The sequence below is a fragment of the Lineus longissimus genome, chromosome 9 (genome assembly GCF_910592395.1).
Source record: "Lineus longissimus chromosome 9, tnLinLong1.2, whole genome shotgun sequence".
NCBI lineage: Eukaryota > Metazoa > Nemertea > Pilidiophora > Heteronemertea > Lineidae > Lineus > Lineus longissimus.
In genome coordinates this window covers 15915071-15932076 of record NC_088316.1, presented here as the reverse complement: position 1 = coordinate 15932076, position 17006 = coordinate 15915071, and the positions used below count along the sequence as shown (strand labels likewise).

The following is a 17006-nucleotide window of genomic DNA, read 5'->3' as shown; positions in this document are numbered from 1 at the left end:
CAATTGTAAAACGATCCAAATATGTCCTTTGACATACTGACATTCTTTTATCATAAGACAGATAGATGGGATTTCCTTTTCAAATTCCACTAATGACAGTGATGTCACTCATGATGACGACATGGACGTCTCGATCGCTTCACGCTCTCAATAATATCGATCCGACGCACCTGTCCTAAATATAGGTCTCAGCTCTTCTGAGACATTTTCCATTCTGAGTTCATTTAGCCTATATAAATAATTTTATAATCTACATGCAGAAAAGATATATTCTAACTTCGCAGAATAATATTTCAATTAAAAAGACAATATATACGAAAAATTTGTAATATGTTGGTATTTAGGTCAAAGTAAATTACCCGCGGAGTAATATTTTATGTTAATTTATTTGACAGAAAAATCCGCAGTGTTTCTCAGTCAACACTGCAAATTTCATCAGTCATTACCTCCTTATTTTTTCCTTTTCTTTCGCCGATTGATTGTTGGGGAGCCGACAAAATGGAAGGAGTACAACAGTAGGAAGCGTTTAAACGTGTTTAATGGGCAACATAGTCCCGTATTTTACCAAAATTCGCCTTGAAAGGGGGACGGTAAGTCTGAATTTTCTGTGTGTATTGTTGGTGTAGGCGGCAGCTTTGGAAACTGGGTCACGAAAACTCTGCATTTCCATGGTTTTTGACCCGCTCAAATGCACAATTTCACTGATAAAATTGTTCCATCTGTGGTATCAATTTGTGGTATATATATAAAAGAATCATAACGATTTGTAGAAATAAAGATCACAGAGCTTTTTTGGGCTCAATTTTATGTGAATGTTCTGGAAGGTTTCAGATGACCTCGGAGACTGGGAAAAGTAGGGTTTCCTGTACATTTCATCATGCATTTACTGTGTACACAGGACAGGTAGGCCCACAATTAGTACAATGGTGTAGATGATGCACTGTGAGTGTAGACCCCCAGGCCCTACACTCCTACAGCTCGGCATCCTTAGTGAAGGGAAATTAATCAGGTGTTGTTGTTCTCTGGCCCTGCAGGTGGAAAGAAAACATTTAACCCCTGCCGGCCCTGGTATGAAATGAATGTTTCAGAACTTCAGTCCCGAATATGTCGATGCCGATGGTACGGTTTGTGCGTAACTGACGAACTCTTACATAGCTCCTTCAAAGAAAGCACTGCGTTCCACACCTGCAGAATGCAAACATAAAAAAGTTCATGCCAGAAAGAAAGTTATCCTTTGAAAAAGAAGGAACACCTCAGTAATCTTCTCCACAATCCAGATCCAGCAGGTGGCAACTTACTTTGCCCAGAACAATGCCATGGCTACCACCCACCAAGCTAAAGGACAGTGCTCCATCCTTAAGATGAATAACTGATGGGTCTTGTGCACCATCATGGTATTCATGTTGTGCAGTATTGCATGGGACGCTTCCAATCAAGTGATAAACACTTAAAAGACCGCTGAACTGAAGCCATAGCATTTTGGGAATTTCTGTTTAGATGAACAAATTTCCATTGATATTTGCAGGTAGCTTGGCAAGTGGGTGTGGGATTCCAGGATGAAACTTCATAGCAATGTGGACTTTGAGCGGCTAGGTAAAAGGCTGCAAGACACCCTTCTCAGGGAAAAGGAAACATGGAGACCTCGAGTCATCATGAGACCCCATGATAGTGTAAGTATTGAAGTACTGCAAAATTCATCTTTGAAGTCTTATCCAGTTGATGCTGGTTTTTTCCTGAATAATATTGATCTTTTTTCAATCTCATTTGTTCAAACTTGGAACTTTAAAGTAACCAATCTGTCATTGTTCTCAAGTGAAAAGTTATTATGTTTCATTTGAAGTCTTGATAACCCACTGACCTCTGAACTCCAGAGATCAGACTTCAGAAAGAAGACAGATATACCTCACTATGCATTTATTGATCTATTGATTGTTTATCAAGTGTTTACTGCTGAATATTGAACTCGTCCGTTAAACTTTCATTGCAGTACTTTTACTTTCTAACTCAAATGAGATGAAAAGTTCATTTTTTAGTTTCAGCTTTAGTTTGTTTCTTAATTTTTTATGGTATCAGAACTTTAGCTCAATAAACGATCATTGATATTGATGAATGCCATTTTTTATTTCAGGAAACAGAGATTTGCCCGCAGCAACGAGACAATGCTGTGAGATGGCTTATGCAACTTACAGACAAGTGGAATTATCATCCTGAAACTTTCTGTCTCTCTGTCAGTATCTTGGATAGATTTCTTTCCCTTGTGAAGGTAAGACTAAGAATGAGCTTTTCTCAGTTTATGGAAATTACCTGTAAACTTGTCTATCAAGCTGACAGCAAACACCTAAGAAAAGATACTAAAAACGAACAAAAAATGAAAATTTTATTTGAATTGTTAGACTTATAGACAACAAAAAAATAGAAGATATTGATCTGATATAAAAAACACAATGGTCATGAATGGGGAAGTCATTTAGGAGCATACTTCCTTGTGTGTCAACATTCCAATTCTCGCTTCCTTTATATCGAAAATGATTTCATTGTTTCCTGTCGGTACACTCACTGTTCTGGAAATGTGGAAGTAGTAGGTTTGGAAGATTGGTTAGTTTATTGATTTTGATATGATATACATGTAGGCTGGGTGCTACTTTTATACTGCTGGTTACTTGTACAATTATGTACTGTACTCTATTGCTACCTGCATCAGCAATTTTATTATTGGTGTGTGCAGTGACATATGTAAACAGCTGGTACTACTGGAGATAAGACTGGCTTGATGATGGCTTCATTATGTACTGTAGGCCTGAACAATGTATGTGGGACCGGGCTGTTGGTGAAATATAATAGAACTGATCTAAATAGTAAATCGTAATTTCCATTTCTGTGTAATTAAAATTGTAAATTATATGTCCCATTCACTGCTACATGAAATATATTCTCATCAGAGCTTTCTGTACATGTATTAGCGGACTTGTGTGCATGTTTATCGGTCGAGGCGTTTGCCCTAGAAATGCTGTGTACTGTGACCTAACTACCTGCATATGTTGAATGTTTTATAAGTATTTAAAAGGTTGAACTTAAAGTGATTATTCCCCCACCACCTGTTCCAATCTCTTGAATTGTCTCATTCCAGTCTCACTCCAAATATCTAAGATGCATTGCTGCTACATGCTTTTACCTAGCTGCCAAAGTTCAAGAAGAAGATGAGGTTTGTAATCAAATTGTGGACATCATTTTTAAAAGACACTAATTCTGATCAGAAACCTCTCGCTGGTTGGTTCTCTGAATTTAAAAATGTTCAAACTATGAACTAAATCATAGCTTCATGGACCTGTCGATGTGTGGACTGAAACTTTTGCTAATCTAAACTGATGGTTTAGTAAGAACTGTGGAAATGTTCCCATTGTGTTACTTTGCAAGTGCTGTAATGATTCAGTGTAATACATGTGTGTAACTCTCCTGCCTCTTCTTCAGGTTGTACCTGGAACCTTGGAATATGTTGTAGAAAGTCACTGTGGTTGTACTGCCTCAGAACTTCTCCGTATGGAGCGCATCATCCTCAACAAGCTACAATGGGATTTGAGGGATGTAACTCCATTGGACTTTCTACATATTGTAAGTATTGGTGGCTTTCTCCTAACAGAAAATAAGCAAGTATTGTTTTAAAAAGATGATAATAGAAACTTGGCCGAAAGTAATTGAAGACATGGTGCCTGTGATGTCAAGAATCAAATGACAAAGAGACCACTGTGTTTGATGTAGGGTGCTGAACAGAAATGAATCTCAGTATAATTGTTCCTTCTTTCATTTCAGTTCCACGCCACTTTGTTGTCCAACAAACCACACCTGTTGGACAACTTCAGCAATCTGACGCCAGCGCACCAGCTCTCAGCACTAACAGCCAAGCTGAAGCTTTGTCTGCTGCATCACCAGCTCATGGTTTACAGACCTGCCATCCTAGCCCTGTCGTTACTCAGCCTAGAACTTGAGTATTATACTCAGGAGTGGTTACCCAACACCATCATGCTACAGAGAATGGCTATGGTAAGATATGTTCTGGTGCTCGCTGAAGGCAAATTCTCTTGAATTCAGCTGTCAACCACCAAATTTAGGCCCCTTGGGACTGACAAGTACTGTCCTTTACAGAGGGGAGTTCTGATTATAGACCAAAACTAGTGTCCTGAACAGATAGGTTGTCCTTATCACAGAGTTCTTTCGCTAAGGGAGGTTTCACTGTATGGTATCTAACCTTGTTAACAGATCCATACGACCATTAGAAATTTGATTTCTTATTTTACTCTTTGCAGGTTGACTGCCACCATATCGTCCATTGTCGTGAAGTGATCTCAAATTGTCTGTCCCAGTTTCGGTACAAAAATGTTGTTTTCATGTACAGCCCGGAAGCGATGACGAAACGTGCCAAAAGAAAAGTAAGCGAGTCTAACGACTGTGAATTCTTCGATGGAATCAAGCGTCTGTACAACGATGATCTAGTTGATGGTGGTGGTGGTGGTGGTGAAGACCATCCTGGCGTCAAAGCTGGCCCTCTTGGGTCCTGTGCCAACCAGGCACGTCGTGAACAAGGTCTGCCCTCCTTGCAGGCAGTAGAAGCTACCTGAAGCTAATCTTTTCAAGACATATTTTGAACCTTTCGTTATTCTGCTATTACTATTGGCACGTTGTTGATGTCTGTGTATTTATTGATATTGGTTATTACTCACAATAAACAGTGTGCAGAGTAGTCGGGTCATTCCAGTTGTTGTACAGGTTATTTTTAGCCCAGTAATTTGAATGTTGTATTTAAAAATCTATATTGTATATATAATGTGTAATATATTTCATGTCAGCTCAGCAGAGTCATGTTTTAGAAACTTCATAATGTCACTGTCAATTTCATCTAGTCCATTTTTCATCAACCCATTAATCAATAAAAAGTTCAAGGGGGCTTAGTGCACTCAAAGCAAATAAGACTGAAAATACTTCTGGTTTATGGAGATAATGCAAGCTGCAGCACCATCATGTATGAAATGACTGCCTTGGCTAAAGTCCGGAAGTACAACGTATAGAATGACCTCAGTTCAAGTCAACTAGTACAACTGGTGCTGTAAGGTCGCTTTTGTGTACGCATTCCTTTAAGGAAATGTATCGTTGGGGATATTCATTATGAAAATGTTCATTTTCACCATTCAAAGTTAGTAATATGTGCACAAATTCAGCTTAATGTATAAACCATTTTCTTAAATGTCATTACATTTTCTAAAGATCAAGAAGTTTCTTGCTGAATGTATCGAACTCGAGAAATGTAGGGCTAGTCTCGTACTCTTGCATTTCTACATATTAAGAATAATACCATATATCAACACCTTATGAAATTTTGCAAGTTCATATGTTATGAATAAATGTTGTTCTGTGATGCAGTTGAGATTTTACAAGAAAACTTTGTAATAAAAGAATGAATGTTGAAAGGCAGCACTGTATATAAGGCAAATGATGGTCATATAAACAGTGTACAGTACATTTACAAATTTGTAAATTGTAGATTTTAACTGAGTATGAATAGTACTGTACGGCCATTGTACCGTATTTGAATCAATATTCAGAGTTCTTTTTCCAATCATTTGTCATAATCATATCAAATCGCGGTCATTATCCTAGCTTTTTATTACACTTCCAAAATCCACTTTCAAGTCGCCTTCTGATGAGCTGACAAACTTTTGAGGTGATTTTTTTCTGCTGTATGCAGGAGGTATCGAAATACCTGATCTAAACCTGGCCATCCCGAAAAGGACCTAAGCCTCAAGGCATCATTGTTGAGTGCGACATTTGTTTAACTGGAAGTGGTACATATCCAGGAGGTATTGAACCACAAACCGATGAGTTCAAATGGGTTTCTGATTGTTGAACGTATTGTTAGTATAATAAAAACCTCTCACCTTTCTGCCTTCATCAGAAATTTGGCTATTTGCAGTTTGCATGGCTGTAGTAGTGCCTCTGAATCTTTTGGTAGAAATCTGAGTTTAATTATTTTGGTTATCTCTGAATCTATTCAAGGGCTTCTAGCACAACATTTTTTATTTCAAATTTATTCTTTGTTTCTTTCATTTCGGAAGATTTATGTTAGGTACAAGAATAAGTTATGACACTCTTAATAAAGGATTCAAAATACAATCCACAAATTCCTACTTGCTTATTTTAGGCTGTTATTTTTCAAACAACGAGTGAGCCATTTTCATTGCCGTTTTGTTTTGGTAACTCTGCTAGAAGTCCTTGAAATAGCTTTCTCTATTTGTTTCGCTGGTATTATGCTAGATATGCTAATTACATGACTATTCATTGCTGTTATATTATTAGGTAGATGATTACTTTTCTATGGTGCTGAAGAAAAGCTATCATGTCATGCGTCATGAACTGGACGTACAAAAAACTAAAATAAGTAAGATAGCAACATCCTTGGAAATGTTGAGGGAGATTGTGACCAGTTTATGAGGTATGACTAGATTCATTCACTTCCATGTATAATCATCATTATGTATACTTTGGCTCATGCCATTGGTGTACACTCATGAAACTTGAAAAATAGAACAAAAAAATATTCTAAGCAAAAAAGTTGTAAAAAATATAAAATTATCATACAATGGGCCAAGACTGTTCATACAGTTAGCATTGTTTTTATGACGAAGATTTCGCACATGTGCCAACTTCGGGAGGTGATCATGTGTGGGGTCGACTTTTAAAAAAATCAAAGCTACGCACATTGTTCAAAGCCAGTAAAGCACTCCATGCTTTGTGCTGGTGATTACAGTGGTGCGCTTTGACCACTTAGCCTGGTCTGGCTTCATCAGAACCTGTGCCCGCAAGCTGTCTCATGACCATATTCATCATATCGTTGGATATTTCTATCTGCAGAATATAAGATGTATGGTTTCAGATTGCTGATTTGGAGGTTTTGACTGTCGTCGGTTTAGCTGAAGTTTTCAAGATTTCAGCTTGATTGAAGTTTTTCGTGCGGGTTGCAGAAAGATGATGGCCGGATCTGTGGCTGAAAAATACCAAGATCTGATAAGCTTCTTGTTACCCTCTCACCAAGACAGGGTTCGACGAGTAGCCGAATGTGCCTTTGATGGTATGTCTTACTCTTTATACAGAGTATAGAGGGTCCATTGGCAAAACAAAAAAAAAATATTAAAAAAACTAAACACAAAAAGTCTAATGTGTTTTATAATCAAATCTCTTGTGTGTATGTTTATTTGTGTAGCTTCTGTACGTGTTGTATGTGAGTAATGATTTTATTTCTTTAATGACTCAAATGATCAAATTTGCTCTTGCTCACAATCTGCCTGGTTGAATCATTGCTTTTTATTGAGGGAACCATTCCAGCCTGAAGCTCCCAAGCTTATGCAGTTTTCAGCAAATATTCTTATCCAGACCAGATGCACTCCTCTGACATAAATGTGTAGATGCATGTGTTGTCAGTATTTTTGTGGTCTCTGGTCCATTTGCTGAAATTCTCGGTTTTTGGCTTTCTTTTATGATTCTTTCTCATAAGATTAGACATCCAATGAAGGAATCAAGCCTCTTAATCGAGCTAGAGGCTAGAAAAAATGTCCTAATGTCTTATGTTAACTTTGACATGTATTTTTTAATCCAAATGAACTTGCTGCAGAAACCGTAGCTTGCTCTAACCAGGCAGATAATCTTTCGCTTTGAGACAACTTTAAATGACTAGGAAACAAGTGAAGAATATTGTCAAGTTTCCTCCAACATTTAGAGTTGTTGTTTTCTGTATGGGCCAGATCATTACATGTAGGAAATGGTCCATTGGATTCGTTCTTTTGAAGTTGACAAGAAACCATGCACACTCAATGTATGATATTGTACATTACTTGAGTGTATGATATTGTAAATCAATGCCAGTCAACTTCATGAGGAACGAACATTGCTAAGCCTTGACAGCTGAGTGTATGTCATATGATTGTTAAATATTCTTGCCTCAGGATACTTGAGTTTGTACAGGGTTCCTTTGGTACTACTAACCAATCTGTCAGAAAAGAATAACCTTTCTCAAGGATTGAGAACAGTATAATATGTCATTTAATAAATAAATAGAAATTTTCAATTCGATGAACTGGTGGGCGGTCAAGAACAGTCAAGTAAATGAACCGATTTGGTTGTGCCTAATTTCTCAAGACGTTCTCCCAAATTGCTACCAGTTTCAATCCTTGACAAGTTTATGATAATTTCATTGTGTTTGTGTGAGTGCAGGAACAATATCTTGTCTTTCGAGACGAAGTTAAGGGTAAATGTTTTCAGAGGCTGCGGTGTGGCGCCATTGTAATAGTACTGTGTTAAATTGGTCGACTGGTGGAACTGTATGGGTCATTCAGGGTTGACCGGCAGCCTGAAGTGATACTTAACATTGTCTGTATCCAGATTAAAGAGTAGTTTACTCATATCATAATCTGTGGCAGAGCAGTACTTTCGATTATGTTTGTTAATTTGAAAATCATCAATTGAGTCTGTCGTGACTGATGCAGTTTTGAATTACTCTGTTCTTGCATCAGCAAGATCTAAAGAGATATACTGTTGGTCAGATTTCCATCCGTAAGTGAAATCAGTATATCTGTTTTGAATACTATGCATATCTACTAGTGTTCAATTTATGAAATCTTGACACCTACTGGATAATTCCATGTGGAGTATGTCTTAAGAAGAAAGCAATTAACTGAAGACAAGTGTTAACAATTCAAAATTCATCATAAAAAGGTTAGGGAAAATTTTGATTTTCTGCACATTCTTGTTTGAAAATTTGTTCGGCTTGTCTCTGTGAATTGTTGCAACTGAGCGTAATTGTTATTTTCCAGAAATGCAATTTGGCCATTTAGACCTGTTGGCATAGAAGGATTTGGTAAGAACTCTCCACCAATTACTGTGATTGTATGTGAAGGGCATTTAATAGGCTGACAAAAGGTCACTGAAGTGTGTTTAAAAAAAATTTCAACTCTTTTAAATCCCTATTATTTCGATCAAAAAAATCATCATCAGTGTTTTTCTGTTCTCTGGAAAAAATTGATGGCTATCACCTTGTATTTCAATTTGTCAAACATTTTGGTTAAATCAATCATCAAATGCAACTCTGTAACTACAAGTTCGCAACTTTGATATGTAAATTTGAAACTGTCCTAAGGTGTCCAAAAAGACAATTAAAATTATTCCTTTTAAGTAATGTGAATATTGGCCAAGGGTGCCAAAGAAATGATTTATTCTGTTGCACAAAACTTCATTTGTATTGTATTGAAGAAAAAAGATATTAAACATTTCCTGGTGATAGCCAATGTGTCGGGGTTGACAAGACAAGTGTGATATCAGTGTTGAACAAAGCAATAAGTTTGGAGTTGAGGGTGGAGAGTGTGGTAAGAAGAAACAGGTGTCATGTAATAGATACAATAAATTTATATCATGAACGAAGAAGTTTGACTCGCTTTAGTCATTGAGTACAGGTGATGCCAGGAAAGGATTTAGTCATCATCACTCGGCCAAGGAATATTGCAAAATGTGGATGTAACTTGAAGAAGGAATGTAACTGAATCATATGGATGTCTTGGTTGCAAGCTTTGTGGCTGTCCTTTGCACATAGGACCTGGTCTGGGTGTAGTAAGCGGAACGGTCCCCTCTCTTTCCCAAGATGTGGCTTGCGTAGCAGAAGGACGAGACCCCTGTCTTTCACAACCTGCAGCTGCTGGTGAAAAATGGGAGGAATAGTCCCCTGCCTTTAACAACCTGTGGTTGGTGTAGTAAAACAAAAACAAATTCCCTAGGAACTGAGCTGGGAATGGAGAACATCACAATCAGACCAGTCTTGCCAAGGACAGAGGATGATAAAAATGCATCCAGGACGTTTCATGGTCTTTATCAGAATCAGACTAATGGCCTCGGAACTGAGCTTCACACACGGTGATTAATGGCAAATGGCACAATCCGTATATCCATCCATCCATGGCAATGACAGTCACAACCATACACTGCTGGCAACAATAGCAAGCATCGGTGGATTAGCTTTGTGAAAGGAGACAGGTGAGAGGTTGTGGCAGCCCAAGTGGCCCACTGGTAATGAATGACCATAATAACGGTTGGTCAGCTGGTCGTCCACCAATTCTGCCCCTTCTCATCCAGCAGTGGGCCACCCATTTTTAATGCGTGGGGTATAAATATCATGCCATATCAGCCACAGACTGTGAAAAGACTTGAGACTATTCGTCTTACACCATCAACAAGTTTTTGAACGAGGGGGACTATTCCTCCTGCTTGCAAAACAACCCAAGCTATACAGTCACATGGGGTTACTTGGAACAATAGGCTAACTTGAAAGACCCTCCAAAAAGAAAAAAATGATCTAGCAAACGTCTGGAGGACGATGTTCAAAGACACAACGTGTGACAGACTGTAGAAGACAAGGGACAATTTCTTCTGCTACACCAGCCACCAGTTATGAACATCGGAGGACTACACACCGCTTGTGAAAGACAGTGATTGATTTATGCCTCCTGCTACACCAGCTGCAAGTAGTAAAATACCAGAGGACTACCCTTCTTCCTGCCACATAAGCCACAAGTTGTGAGAGACGTGGCAATAGAGTTGGGGGGCCAAGATGTGAAAGACAAGGACTATTATTCCTGCAACGCCAGCCCTAAATAGATTGTGAAAGACGGGAGGGCTATCCTCCTTCTACACCAGTAGCTGGATTTGAAAGACCAGGCACAATACCCCTAACTACACTAGACACAAGTTGTGAAACACAAGGACAATTATCCTTCCTGTTACATCAGCACAAGTTGTGAAGACAGGGGGCTAGTCCTTCTCCTTCGCAAGACACAAATTGGGAAATACAGTGGGGACTATTCCTCCTATTACACCCAGCCGCCACTCTTACTGCACCAGCCGCAGGTTGTTAAAGACAGGGGACTATTCCTTCCACCATGAATAAATAACACCATTTTAGACTTCACAAGCCACATGTTGTGAAGGACAGGACTATTCACCTTTTCTTCCAAGACATGACTATTCCTGGCCTCCTGCTTCTCCCAGTCGCAAAGCTGTAACGATGGGACTATTCCTCATGCTACACCAACACTTGCTGGTTGTGAAAGACAAGGGGCTATTACACCACCTGTAGGTTGTGAGACACCAGAGACCAAGTTGTAAAGCGAGAGGACCGAGTTGTGAACGACAAAGGACTGTTCCTCCTGTTACTCCAGCCGCAGATTGTGAAAGACAGAGGACTCTTATATCTCATGCCTCAGTAGCCACATGTTGTAAAAAGACAGGAGACTATTCGTTCTACACCATCAACAAGTTATGTTGTCTTTCACAACCTCTGGCTAGTGAAGTAGGAGGAATAGTCCCCTGTCTTTCACAACATATGGATGGTGTAGCAGTAGGAAAGTCCCCTGTCTTTCATAACTTGTTGATGGTGTAGAACGAATGGTCTCCTGTCTTTTTACAACATGTGGCTACTGAGGCATGAGATATAAGAGTCCTCTGTCTTTCACAATCTGCGGCTGGAGTAACAGGAGGAACAGTCCTTTGTCGTTCACAACTCGGTCCTCTCGCTTTTACAACTTGGTCTCTGGTGTCTCACAACCTACAGGTGGTTTAATAGCCCCTTGTCTTTCACAACCAGTAGGTGTGTTGGTGTAGCAAGAGGAATAGTCCCGTCGTTACAGCTTTGCGACTGGGAGAAGCAGGAGGCCAGGAATAGTCATGTATTGGAAGAATAGGTGAATAGGCCTGTATTTCACAACATGTGGCTTGTGAAGTATAAAATGTTGTTATATTCATGGTAGAAGGAATAGTCCCCTATCTTTAACAACCTGCGGCTGGTGCAGTAAGAGTGGCGGCTGGGTGTAATAGGAGGAATAGTCCCCACTGTATTTCCCAATATGTGTCTTGCGAAGGAGAAGGACAAGCCCCCCTGTCTTCACAACTCGTGCTGATGTAACAGGAAGGATAATTGTCCTTGTGTTTCACAACCTGTGTCTAGTGTAGTTAGGAGTATTGTGCCTGGTCTTTCAAATCCAGCTACTGGTGTAGAAGGAGGATAGCCCAACGGTCTTTCACAATCTGTTTGGGGCTGGCGTTGCAGGAATAATAGTCCTTGTCTTTCACATCTTGGCCCCCAAACTCTAGTGCCCCGTCTCTCACAACTTGTGGCTTATGTGGCAGGAAGAAGGGTATAGTAGTCCTCTGGTCTTTTACTACTTGCAGCTGGTGTAGCAGGAGGCATAAATCACTGTCTTTCACAAGCGGTGTGTAGTCCGCCGATGTTCATAACTGGTGGCTGGTGTAGCAGGAGAAATTGTCCCTTGTCTTCTACAATCTGTAACATGTTGTGTCTTTGAACATCGTCCTTCAAACGTTTGCTAGATCATTTTTTTCTTTTAGAGGGTCTTTAAAGTTAGCCTATTGTTCCAAGTAACCCCATGTGACTGTATAGCTTGGTAATCTAAATTAATATGGAGAAGGCAGTATTTTTCATGATGGTCTGTAGGTGTCTTCAGAAGGCCACATCATAGCTTTGTGACAAGCAAATGTTGCTGAGAATTGCAATGGACTGAAACAGTTGAGCCATGCCAAGGACAAAGTGCCAATCGCAATCTCAATCTTTTGATTGAAGTAGGGAGACCAGGATTTGGGAAGTTGGATAAAAAGAGAAGACAATATTTTACTAGAAAAATTTAATAGCAAACATTAATGTGCACATCACGTATTATATTGATACCATCATCATGTTTGTTTCTTCAGTCTGCTTTAGGTCGAGTGATGAGAACAGCAGGACAACAAATGAGTATATTCATGACGAGGCCCTAACCTCAAAAATCAATATCACATCATTGAATGGATTCTATCTCGAAGTAGAGTGCCCTTATTTTGTACAGGAGAGTTAATTATTAGAACTTATAGCTCAGATTATCAAAGGAATATAACAATACAAAACTAATTGGCCTAATTGCCAATACAAAATCCCTGGATGACGCTTAGAGTCCAAATTATAAAAAAACAACCCTGGATTGAACATCTTATTTAGTCTCAATTATCCAGCTTGTGAGTTTTGACTTGAGTCATCGCCTTGACTACTTGTGCTCTCGCCACCTTGACTACCAGTGCTTATACTGCATTCTCCAAAGTTTATCAACGGAGGCTCCTCTGTTTCTATGACATCATTGAATGGATTCTCCCTCGAGGAAGAGCGCCCCTTTGTAGGACTCACAGGAACTACATCAGGTCGAACATGTCCTTGGCCACTGTCCTTTGAATGTGTCGAGATATGAGAGAGCCGGGAATCAATACTTGAACCAAATCTGGCCAGATTAGTCATACTGTCCGAATCAGTTGGTCTTAAAGTTCCACTATAGGGGTCGCTCTCAGTACTCGAAACTAATAATGTAGCTGCACTAGCTGATCCTTTGCTTGCAGCTTGCAGTGCTTCTGGATGAACCTCAGCATCAGTTATGACCCTGACATTATCCGGTTCATGAAGAGAACTGCGTGAATCTGATCCACTAAGTAGAGGTGTATGCTCCGAGTTGACTGGCTCTGCTTGTTTCTGCTGCCTCCAAGCCTTTCCTGGGACTCTTTTCCTGATATTTGAACCTGCAAAAAGTAAAAAACTTCAATAGACTTCAAAATCTGGTATACATTCATCTCATTTGGTTCTCACACTATGATAGTTTAGATGTTCATGTACATGTAATGTGGTCATCAGTGAGCAATGTTAACACAAACACTCTAGCTGTGATGCTGGAATACTGCAGGTATAACTGCTGCCTATGTTACTCCAATCCCCACACTATATAATCATACCAGAGGGCAAAGAGTAGAACCTAGTTCAGGCTCTTGCTCAAGGACACACAACCCTGAAGTGAACCTAGTTCAGGGTCTTGCCCAAGGACACAGAGTTCTGAAGTAATTCACTCACCTACAACCCTGACATGTTCTACCACATCATCCCTGACATCTGACACATCCCACATGGACATAAACGACTCACAACACGTCTGCTGCTCAACGTCTGCATCAATGTACGGCTTGTGCGAGAAGGAGAAATAATGCGCTATCGCAGCAATGAACATCTCAACACAAATCAGGAAATTCTGAAAATAATAGAGAAATAATGGTGTAGTGGCAAATTGAATCCGCTAGGAGGCACAGAGGGTCACAGAGGGTCTGGATTTACTCAAGTCAATAATGCCACTTGCAAAAGGGAGCCTATTTTCTGGCCGACATGCACATGGGGTATGCACTTATATATGTATAGTGACCTTACCTGGAGTCCCATGGTTATTTCTTTTGGATCATAGTACTTCCAGTGCTCTATTTTTTGAATCACTCCTGCATTTACTAGAATGGCTATGATGAAGTTTTGCCTGGAATGAAAGAGCAAAGAAAATAATCTATTGGTCAACCAGCATTTCATATTGAAATTGTGTCTTCAAAGTCATTAAGTTCTGCTAGGGAAATTTCTGCCAATCTACCTGTTTTCACTAAATTGAACTGAAGACCAGTGAAGGTCAGTGCTGTTTTTACCAACTAGCATGTAATCTAACAACTGGGTGAACGTGATCACAGCAGGGTTCAAGACCTAACTGAAAACTCATTAAGAAGAATAGAACACAGGATGAAGAAGGAGAGATACCCACCAGAATGTAAAGAAGACCACAGCTTTGATGCAGAGAAACTTTGAGACTGGTTTGATTGGATTGAGCTCTTGTCTTGTGACGGTGTAGAAGAGAATCAGGCAGTACATGGCCCACTGAAATCACAGAAGAGAATTTTTGTTTTAACACAGGCAAAAAGCGCAACCAAATCAACTTAGTAATGGTGGTACTCACACCAGGTTACTGTAAGTGCAATATGTTCTTTAAGGACAACCAGGTGAGGTGGGCAAAACATAAGATTCGGGGCAATCTTAATGATTTCTTTGTATTTTTCTTTTATACTTACACCTTGCGATATATTGTCTACTATTACTAGATATGTGTATGCTGTCTTGAAATTGAACTCTCCAAATTTATACACACCACCAAGCTCACAACATCTGAAAGACAATAAGGAATGAGCGTCATTGTGACTTCCGTCTTTTTTCAAATCTATGAAACTTTCAACATTTTACTGCTGTTAAGTAGTAACTCCATTGATATCTTCAAATTCAAGTTCCTGCGGATTGAATTTCTGTGGTTTTTCAAGAACGCCAGAAAATGGAAATGTAACCTTACTTACAAAGCTATCACAGTAGTCACTGGTCTGAGCACTGTGTACTGTAACACACCGTGTTTGCATCGGTTGATAAACTGTCTGAAAGATACAAAACGCAGAAGACATGACATTCAAGCCTGAACACATATTTTCAATTTGTAATGTGTACACCAAAACTGATATACTGGTACTTGATATGGTAATTTTCATCACATTGACATGTCTGGTTTATACTGTACTGTGTGAATATCTTTTTCTATCTACTTGTGGCACAGAGGAAAACACTGTACATGAACTGTGTAGGCCTTTAAGGTCTTAGGAGAACACTTTTTTCAGTCTGAAGGATGTCCTTAAAAAGAAAGGTTTTACTGTAGTCACTCACTTCCCCGGTTTCCAAGGTGGGCAACAGCAACACGGACAAAGTAGCCTCTTCTCAGGTTTCTCTGCCATGTGACCCTCAAAGTCTGTATGCTCACTGTGCAGGAAGTTGAGAAGGTATGTCATGAAGCTGTAGACAACATAGGCCTCGTAGCACTCACGCAAGGTGTCCAGGTAGATGGCAAAAGATTCAAACATCAATGCGAACCACTGGAAGATGGAGAATAAAATGGCATGATGTACTGGATTTAGAAGCACTCATGATGATGGTTCATATACTGGACTGGAGGCATTAGTAGGAGAAAACCAAACAAGGATCACATTATAACTGGAAGCCTGTCCTTGGCTTCTCATTTTAATGATTATTTCATGGAACAACCGAGGTCAAGTAATTCAGAGCTTAAGCTTGACTATGGGATTCCCAGCAAATGCTTTCTAATATCTTATAATTTCATGGAATTTAGTACTCACTGAATTTAATCCATAGATAGGAACCATCCACAGGATCCTGAAATTGTACATAACTTCTGTAAATAATTACTGCAGAATTTTAACTGGGTATTTTTGTTCAGTTCTTCACCAGGAGGTAAGGAAATTACAATTGCCTTGGGTGCGCTTAGTCAAGCCATGTCCAAATGCAGTCGATAGATTTGGAATGGACGTCATGGCCCATTATCACTATATTTTCATTGTAAATAATAACATGTCAATCATCATGTGGCAAAAGGTGATACATACATGGTGACCACGTCACCCCCTCAGTCTTTGATCTCGTACTTGCCTGATGATTGGCAGCTGCAGTGATGGTCTTGTGTAGTTCACCAGATGTTGCATAATCCCCCACAGTGATATGGGGAGGCTGGCCAACACAAATATGCCCCCAACAAACCAAGCCTCAACATCAGCTGGTGCATCCTTGCTGTCCAGTTCCACAACACACAGTGGCAAAGCTATCAGAAGTAGAACCATATAAAACACGATCACGCACGGCCTGAGCCATGCTTTCCAACTTCCTATGCACCCTGGACACGCCATCTTAATGTTCATTCATTGCATAAAGTTACTGATGACCTGGTGAGGCCTAATTTCACAGAAAAATCGAATGAACAAGATTCAATGTGTGATTGTTTACTTCCGCATTGGCTGCGCATGCGTAGTGGGTCAACTAAGCTACAGGTTGTATCAAAAAGTGTACCTTGGAAATCACATGTTATCAGCGCAATCACCATAAATGACCATAGACTTCTGGATTTTTTGGGCACAGTTGCTCAGTTTCTTACATGCATTGAAGCTTCAGGGCCTTTTTGTAGTCAACAATATCTCCCTTATGAGGGTAATGTGGGAGAGGGGAGGAGCATGCAGTTGCCTTTGATATGCGAAGATTG

General features: G+C 39.7%; 2 protein-coding genes across 2 annotated transcripts; one reads left to right on the top strand and one right to left on the bottom strand.

Annotated features, from left to right (window-relative positions):
* Positions 1-402: 402 nt before the first annotated feature.
* On the top strand, positions 403-9462 carry LOC135493201 (cyclin-I-like). The gene is made up of 7 exons (XM_064780279.1): positions 403-590; positions 1526-1670; positions 2129-2263; positions 3128-3202; positions 3469-3609; positions 3808-4038; positions 4302-9462. Exons 2-7 carry the CDS (start codon positions 1557-1559, stop codon positions 4611-4613), a joined length of 1008 nt encoding a protein of 335 aa, XP_064636349.1. The 5' UTR covers positions 403-590; positions 1526-1556; the 3' UTR covers positions 4614-9462.
* Positions 9463-12726: 3264 nt separating this feature from the next.
* Positions 12727-16753, bottom strand: LOC135493452 (transmembrane protein 184C-like). The gene is made up of 9 exons (XM_064780806.1): positions 16403-16753; positions 16093-16129; positions 15626-15831; positions 15268-15342; positions 14992-15085; positions 14688-14800; positions 14315-14414; positions 13967-14141; positions 12727-13641 (listed from the first exon to the last, which is right to left on the bottom strand). Exons 1-9 carry the CDS (start codon positions 16666-16668, stop codon positions 13082-13084), a joined length of 1626 nt encoding a protein of 541 aa, XP_064636876.1. The 5' UTR covers positions 16669-16753; the 3' UTR covers positions 12727-13081.
* Positions 16754-17006: the final 253 nt, after the last annotated feature.